The sequence below is a fragment of the Chenopodium quinoa genome, unplaced genomic scaffold, assembly GCF_001683475.1.
Source record: "Chenopodium quinoa cultivar QQ74 unplaced genomic scaffold, ASM168347v1, whole genome shotgun sequence".
NCBI lineage: Eukaryota > Viridiplantae > Streptophyta > Magnoliopsida > Caryophyllales > Amaranthaceae > Chenopodium > Chenopodium quinoa.
Window position 1 is genome coordinate 514,770 of NW_018742238.1, and position 8,786 is coordinate 523,555.

General features: G+C 40.1%; 2 protein-coding genes across 2 annotated transcripts; both read left to right on the top strand.

The window, feature by feature from the left end:
- The first annotated feature begins 548 nt into the window (after positions 1 to 548).
- On the top strand, positions 549 to 1,142 carry LOC110735643 (glutathione S-transferase T3-like). Its single transcript, XM_021915833.1, has one exon. The coding sequence runs from the start codon at positions 549 to 551 to the stop codon at positions 1,140 to 1,142; it is 594 nt and encodes a 197-aa protein (XP_021771525.1).
- Positions 1,143 to 2,460: 1,318 nt separating this feature from the next.
- Positions 2,461 to 3,519, top strand: LOC110735651. Its single transcript, XM_021915842.1, has one exon. The coding sequence runs from the start codon at positions 2,461 to 2,463 to the stop codon at positions 3,517 to 3,519; it is 1,059 nt and encodes a 352-aa protein (XP_021771534.1).
- Positions 3,520 to 8,786: the final 5,267 nt, after the last annotated feature.

An 8,786-nucleotide genomic window follows, 5' to 3' on the forward strand; every position in this document is an offset into this window, starting at 1 on the left:
GTTGTTGTTGTTGTTGTTGTTGTTGTTGTTTGTTGTTGTTGTTGTTGTTGTTGTTGTTGTTGTTGTTGTTGTTGTTGTTGTTATTATTATTATTATTATTATTAGCATTAATATTATTGTTGTTGTTGCTGTTTTTATTTTGTGAAAATATAATTTAGTTATTGTTTTTTTAGTAATTGTTGATTTTTTTACTAATTATTGTTTAAAGCTTTATTACTTTACTACTTCATCAACTTATGGATCCTAACAACCCTGATTTTTCTAATCATTTCTCTGATTTGGGTGATGATTTTGTCACTAATCCTCGATTTCAGCTTTTCCTACAAAGGCTTGGAAACACTTCTTTGCAAAATTCACCACAACAAACACCTCATCAAACTCCTTTCCAAAACACTACCTATGAACCACATTCACCTCTTGTTTATCAAGGGACCAATTCTCAATTTGATGATGAAATGGAAGAAACTGTTCCAGACACTCCTTAATACTCTCCACTTCCTTCAAGAGTGTCTGCGAATCAAAACCAACCACTTACAAAAGGAAGTCGAATGTGGTCTGTTGCGGAGGATGAAGCTCTAATTGGTTTGTATCTTCAATTTAGTGAAGATGCAATTGTTGGTACAAACCAAAAAGCAGCTGCGCTATGGCGAAAAATATCTGCAGCATATGATCAAGCGCAGGCTGAGAAACCCCACATCCTACCGCCAAGACCTTTGAGGAGTTTGGAAAGTCGTTGGAGAAGGATGGCAACTGATTTAATACAATGGAGTAGTTGCTATGACGAAGCTGGTAGGGCAACTGGAAGTGGTTACAACGAAGCAGACCGAATTAATAATGCAAGTAAGTTATTCTATATTTCCTCCAAGCCTACTCCACATAATTTTAATTGTCACCATGGTTGGGAAATGGTTAAAAATGACCCGAAGTGGAGGACAAAACTGAGATGGGCGTTGTCAAGAGAGGAAAGATTAGCTTGCGGTGATGCGGTCGAAGATGACAGTAGTGGAAGTGAAAAGCGGTGTAGAACTGAAGATGAAGATGATGTTCCCGTTACCGGTTTCTGTTTTGGAGGTCTTCCTCGACCTGATGGCGTTAAAAAGGCAAAGTCCAGGCGTAATAAGGGAAAAGGGGTGGCTTTTTAAGTTTCAAACATTAGTGAGCAAATGCAGCAGAATAATGCAAGTAGGGAAATTGAGGCACAAATGCGGTTGAAGAAGTTGGAATTCGACATGGAAAGGGAAAGAAGGAAGCAAAAACAAGTCGAGCTTCACCAAAAACAAGTCGAAATTCAAGAGAGAAGGCTCAACTATGAAATGCTGCAAGATCTAATTGCAAAGGGACCAGACCTAACTCCTGATGAAGAGGCATACAAGGAAGAATTACATGCACTACTCTATGGGAGAAGGAACATGTAATTTAGATCAGCTTATTGTGTTTTCTACTGTTTTATTTAATTAATGTTCAATGTAGTCCTTTTTATTTTAATTAATGTTAGATGTACTCCTTTTTATTTTAATTAATGTTAAATGAATTATGTTTTTATATAACATTAACTATGCAGTAATTTATTTACTTTATTAAATTTGTTTTAAATAATAATCACATGTATTGGTTAATTAGAAATATACAACTCTCAATAAAATCTTCACATCTTTTTGTTGAAGAGTCATATCAACTGATCACAAGTATTGATAATTATATACAATATTGAAGAGTCATATCAACTGTTGAAGTGTCATAACATGCATTAATAATTCAATTGCAATTCAGAGTGCAATGACAAATCAATTTCATTGCAGAGATTGCATTGAAGTGTCATAGATCACATGCAGCAATAATTCATTTGCAATTCAGAGTGCAATGACAAATCAATTTCATTGCAGAGATTGCATTGAAGTGTCATAGATCACATGCAGCAATAATTCATTTGCAATTCAGAGTGCAATGACAAATCAATTTCATTGCAGAGATTGCATTGAAGTGTCGTATGTCACATGCAATGATACATGAATTACAATTCAGAGTTAATCACATGCAACTTCAGAGCAACTCACATGCATTATTGATAGTCACTTTTACTATATATACAAGCATGTGTTATTCAGAACGGAAAGAATCCCAAACAAACCAACTATCAAATCGTACCATAACCAAAAGATGTCTTTTATTTCCTCCACCTCAAGCTCTAGTTTTTCTGATTTCTCAAATAACGTTGATTTTGATCGGTTAGTTGATAATTATACTGCTAGCCACCTACCTCATATTTTAATTCAACAACACTCATCACAAGAATCCCAACTTAATAATGATATAGAAAATGTCCCGAAGCCTAAAAGGGATAAGGAAAGGGAAAAAGGGCATGTGCAACTATATAACGATTATTTTGCGAGTAATGTAGTGTATAACGACAACCAATTCCGCCGTAGATTTCGTATGTGAAGAACATTGTTCTGTCGCATTATGAACAAGGTCGTTGAAGGGGATCAATTCTTCCAACAACGTCGGAATGCAGCTGGAAAGCTTGGTTTATCACCGTTGCAGAAATGCACCGCTGCAATAAGAATGTTAGCCTATGGCGTAGCCCCAGATGTCGTGGATGAATATCTACGTATAGGCCAAACAACCTCAAGGAATGCATTGCAACATTTTTGTCAAGGGGTTATTTTACAATTTGAAAATGAATATCTACGTAACCCTACAGATGAAGATTTAAGGAGAATCCTTCATCAAAATGAATTGCGTGGGTTTCCACGCATGATTGGTAGTATAGTCTGCATGCATTGGGAGTGGAAGAATTGTCCTACGGCTTGGAAAGCACAATATGCTGGTCGTAGCAAGACTGTTACCCTCATTCTTGAAGCCGTTGCTGATCAGGATTTATGGATTTGGCATGCGTTCTTTGGAATGCCTGGCTCATGTAATGATCTTAATGTCCTTTACCGTTCACTGGTGTTTGATGATGTTTTACAAGGTCGTGCACCACCAATACATTTTCGGGTAAACGGACATCAATATGAGTTGGCCTACTACTTGGCAGATGGGATTTACTCGAAATGGCCAACTTTTATACAAGGTATTACACATCCTCAAGTTCAAAAAGACAAGCTGTTTGCTGATCAACAAGCAGCAGTTCGGAAAGACGTTGAACGGGCTTTCGGAGTTTTACAAGCTAGGTTTGCTATACTACGACAACCAGCAGTGGCCTTCGACGAAGATATTCTTTGTGACATTATGAAAGCCTGTATAATAATGCACAACATGATCGTCGAGGATGAACGACACAACTGCACACGTGCAGTTGTTTTGAGACGATACTACGAAGAAGATCGACCACAACGTACAGCAGCGAGGGCGGGACCGAGCACAAGTGCCACGGTGAATAACAACGAGCCATTTGAATTCAACGTAGGGCAGCCACCCAACATTGATTTCAACGCTTATTTTCAGAGGAGGATTGCCCTTCGTGATAGAGAAATTCATTCGTCTCTCAAACAAGATTTAGTAGAGCACATATGGTAGAACTTTCGTCATAATACGGCCGAATAAGCAAATTTGTAGTTTGTAATCGTATCGTTTTTAAGTTTTAATACTCGTCTTTGTGTATTATTTTAGCTCAAACCGCTTTTATTAAGTTTGTAATCGTACTATTATTTAATATCCGATATATTTGTATTGCCGTTTATGTGTTCATTTCAAAAATGTGCTTCTTATGTAATCGTTTAAGTTTAAGAAAACATCTTTCGTAGAATCTATAATTGATGTAATTTTTTTTATTATTATATTCTAATAAGAACGTTAAATAAAAAATTATACTGAAAATGTTCTATTTATTAATTTTAACCGTCATTGAATAAATAAAAAAATTACAAAAAAAATAAAAAATTACCAAAATAATTAAAAAATTATTAAAAATTATTACATTATAATTAAAATGTAAATAATAAAAAAAAATATTTAATTGTATTGAAAAGTTAAATATGTTGTATAAACATTATTAAAAAAAAAAAAGGTGATGTGTAATATGGTAGGGTAGAGTAATAGTGGAGGATAAAGTGATGAGGAGCTTTTTTTTTTAGTATTGGTGTAGTAAAAAAAACCTCTCATGAGAGGAATTGGATGGGAAGAGTGAGAAAGTGGGTAGAGAGAGACTGAGGGGTTTGTGTTCTCCTCACTGCTGATAATGGTCTTACGAAATCAGTACCCCTCACAACTTAAGTCAGTACAGTTTCGCAGGTTAACGCTTGAGAGTAGAAGGGGGAAGGTAAGTAGGACTGTTCAGAGTGCAGTCTAGATTGCACCGAAGCGCAAACCAAGCCGCAATTTTGCGGTTTGAAGATTGTGGTGCGGTTTTTGAAATGACTAAACCGAGGTTTGCGGATTGGTGCGCTTTCCAAAAACATTTAGACCCAACTGCACTTTGATGCGGTTTTCGATTTTTGTACTATATTTTTATTAAAAAGTACTCACTCCGTTTCATATTAAAGCAACACTTTCCATTTTCGATCGTTTCTTAATAATTGCAACACTACTATTTTTGGCAAGGACTCACCATTATTTTATAATTTCTCTCTCCCATTAACCCCACTTTAATAAATATTTTATTATTTTTCTTTCTTACCAACCCCACTCATACTACTTCTTATATATATATATATATATATATATATATATATATATATATATATATATATATATATATATATATATATATATATATATAAATATAAAATAAAAATAAATAAATAAAAGAACTAAAAAAATATGAGTTAATCATTGACTATTAGCTAAGTAAAGGTTAAAAAAAAAGAGTGTATTATTTGAGTTATAAATTAATAATCACAAAATAAATAAAAAAATAATAATTAGGAAAATTTGTAAATTACCACCCAAAAATGTACCTGTTTTTGAACTAACCACCCGTTTAATTTTTTACTTTATTTTACCACCCCTTAAATTAAATAATCACTCAAATTACCACCCATTTCAAAATTTGGTGGTTTTCCGTCTGTGGGCCCCACCTAACGGGTGGTAATTTAAAAATTTTCCCCATATTTTCATTTTTTCCCTCGATTTTTTCTCTCTCCATCTTCCTACCTTCTTCAACCTTCAATCCTCCATTATTCTCTAACCTTCTGACAAATTCTTCTTCTCTTCCCTCCCCCATTTTCTCTCTCCTCCATTTTTCTTCTGAATTTTTTTTTTATCAAACTCCTTGCTCAAGTAATGTTGCTCCCCAAACTCCCCTGTTACACCAACCAGCCACATCTCCCCTGTATTCTTCACACAACAGTAACATCCATCTTACCCTGCTCCTTTTCACGCACCTGCCAATTCCCATCTTCTCTTACAACATTGCTACCACCATCAACCTCAACTAATCATAGCAGTGCCACCCTATAACCCACGCAACTCCGACCTCCACTCAACTCGCTGCCCAAAACAGCCCCCTGTTTCACCTCACAACATCCATTCTCACGCAAACAACACCAACCCACCCATCTCCTCCACCTCGCACAGCCGCACTAGCCACCGTAAGAAGCGCAAAAACAGCAGCAATTCCCTCCACATATCAGCTGTATAAAATTATCAACTTTTGTAATAATTGGATTGGGGGTTTTCTGAAATTTAGGGTTCATGCTTCAATTGAATTGGGGGTTTTCTTAAATTAGGGTTCTTATTTTAATTGAATTAGGGGTTTTCTGAAATTTCGAGCAAAACCCCTCGATTAATTGCGGATGGGAAGAGAGAGCAAACAAGGTGGGTGGTGATTAGGGGATTTTCCCCAGCCAATCACATCTGACACGTGGACTATTTAGGTCCTGCCATGTGTCCGCCACATGGACCAGTTGGAGCCTGCCACGTGTCAAGCGATGATGATTCCACCTTGGACCAGTTGTGCCACGCCATGTGGCCTCCCCTATGCCAAATGGGCAAAAACGGCCACCTAGGCCCAATCTTCGGAAGAAGCCCAATCAGCCCTAGGTTGACCTAAACCTAGGACTGGCACGCTTCCTAAGGCATATAAATACCCTCATTAATTCTCATTAAAGGGGGTCAAAAAAAATTAATTACTCTCACATAGAGAAGCCAAAAACACACTGATCACTCCACACCTTGAGGAACCAGATCTCCCAACCTTTACTTTTCCGCACTATTCACTCCTCAAACAAGTACTAACTTGATCGTCGGAGGCGGAACTCCCACCACAAGGAGTTTCCGTTGTTTTGCAGGTACAGTCGCATGGATATCAGTCCCGGAATTGTAACTCTCCCGCAGGACATCAAAAAACCCCGAAACATTTTGGCGCCGTCTGTGGGGAGAGTACTTTCGAGATGGCATCACAGTCTGTACCGAATCCAAAAGAGAGGCGTCCAGTGGACGATCCTCAAGTCTACTCAGACCAATATACTGATAATGAGGTCGAGGTGGAGACACACACGGCCTCAGATGGGACCCTAAGGGCCCGACGCACCCGTCCCACCATAAGGAGGGAACGGGTAGATTGCCAAGCTAGACCCAGCAATCCAGCCGGCCCACCGCCTGAGCAACAACAGGCGGCTGAAGGATCTGCTCCCATTATAAGGAACGAACTCATGACTTTCATGAGGGGGTTCAAGGGAGAGATCCAAGAGTTGATTAAGAAGAGAACGCTTGTTCCTGCAAAGGAACAGTCGGCTAAAAAATCCTCCCACTCTGGTAGGATGAAGTCAGTCACTGATCGTGCGGCAACCCCTCACCCAAAACTTGGGGCTAGTCGGCCACCGGTGATTGATTGGACGAAGTTTCACTTCCTGTCAACTGGGAAGAGAAAGCCCACCCGTCATGTTCAAGCGGATGGGACGAAGAAAATGTACACTGATGCTCGGTTGATGCTAGAGCAGAAGAAGAGTGACCGACTGTTAGAGACGGCCTCTACTTTAGATTTTCAGGACAGTCTGAACAATACCTCCATGAGGTATTCACAATCAGACTATGAGAGCCAGACAGGCGGCACCTCCTGTCGGTCCGGATCTCATAAAGACCAGTCGGCTCCGTATGTGCCACATCAGCCATACGTGCCGCAACAACAATGTTTCTTGCAGCCCCCTCTGTTTGGAGGACAGGCGGCAAGAAACGTCCAACCTTTGGACTGGCAACTATGGTTGTTGAGACTTGGGGATCAGCCGTCTGCCTTCTCCAAAGAAATTATAGAGGCCGCCCAGCCGGCCAAAGTGAAGAATGTATTAGTAGGCGCCTATGATGGCACTACTAACCCAGAGGACCATCTGATGGCGTTCACCAACCTTATGTACCTCCCAGGGTTGGATGATCCCACATGGTGCAAGTGTTTCCCAGCTACTTTGAAGGGCATTGCACAATAGTGGTTCGGTAACCTGTCGACTAGTTGTGTGAATAATTTCAAGACCCTCGCCTACTTGTTCACTTCCAACTTCGCCATGTATATTCCTGCTAAGAAGACGACCCTTGACCTAGAGACTATACAGCAGGGAGAAAAGGAGGGACTTCGTTCCTACATCAGGCGGTTTAACCTGATGAGAATTCAGATACAAGGGCTGCAGGATGAGGCAGCCTACACCGACTTCTTCAGAGGTCTTAAGGATGGGTCGACCTTCAAGTTTGACCTGGTCCGAAAGAGAGTTGCTACTCTCCAAGAAGCATTAATTGAGGTGGAAGCCTACATACAGACGACTGACCTGTGTAATACTGGGAAGCAGTCGGATGGAAGAAGGTTCGACAAAAAAGAGAGCCGACCGAAGCAGTCGGCTAATAAAGATGAGAAGAAGAGAAAAGAAGTCTGGGCAACCGACTCCTCTGATCAGCCGTCCCAGAAAAAGAAAAAAGAGTTTAAACCAAACTCCCTGAAGTATGAGTTCAACCAGGATAGTCAAGCTATACTCAAAGAAATCCAAGGCCAGATGACCATTGGGAAGCCGGCCCCCATGAAAGGTTCTGCGAGTAATCGGAACCAAAAGAAATTCTGTAATTTCCATGAAGACATTGGTCATGAAACCAATGAGTGTATTAGCCTCATGCGCTACCTGGACAGCCTGGCTGAAAAAGGTGATCTTGACTCCTATGTCAAGAAGTCCAAGGGGAAGGCTCCCCCCAAACAAAAGCAGTCGGCCAAGAAGAATCAATGATCGGACGACAGTTTAGATACTGATGACGCAGTCGTCTATACCATAGCAGGCGGCGAATTTCATCCGGAGGGATTCCACCGGACGCCTGCTATGATGTTGGGACAGGTCGTATTAGTTTAAGGATTGGATCAGTTCGCTGGGCGCCTGGTCTGATCATTTGGCCATAGGCCTTAGGTAGTTCATGGCGAACTAAGTATAGGAGAGTAGCCGACTGTATAGCTACAGGCGGCGTGCCCCTCATAATTGAATGCATATTTGAGTAAAATGGAGAGTAGCCGGCTGTTTTACCAGTTGACATGCCCCTCAATTGATGAAAAAATGAAGAGTAGCCGGCTGCTTATGGATCAGGCGGCATGCCTCTCTAAGTACAACACTAATGAAGCAAAATAGCAAACTTTATTAGTAGCTCTTGGCTATTTACATCATTAAAAAATAATACTTCTTTAAATTATCTACATTCCAGGTTTGAGGCAAGGGTTGTCCGTCTGGGATTTCCAGGCGGTAGGTACCGTCCCCGACCTCTTCATAAATTCGGTAGGGTCCTTCCCAGTTGGGAGTTAATTTGCCTGACTCATTAGCCCTACCGACTGCTTCCATCTTTCTTAGTACAAAGTTCCCCACTTTGAGTGGACGCCTGTGCACTCT

Bases quoted from the DNA above. Each gene is read 5' to 3' on its own strand.
- LOC110735643 (XM_021915833.1), top strand. From the start codon at position 549: ATGTGGTCTGTTGCGGAGGATGAAGCTCTAATTGGTTTGTATCTTCAA.
- LOC110735651 (XM_021915842.1), top strand. From the start codon at position 2,461: ATGAACAAGGTCGTTGAAGGGGATCAATTCTTCCAACAACGTCGGAAT.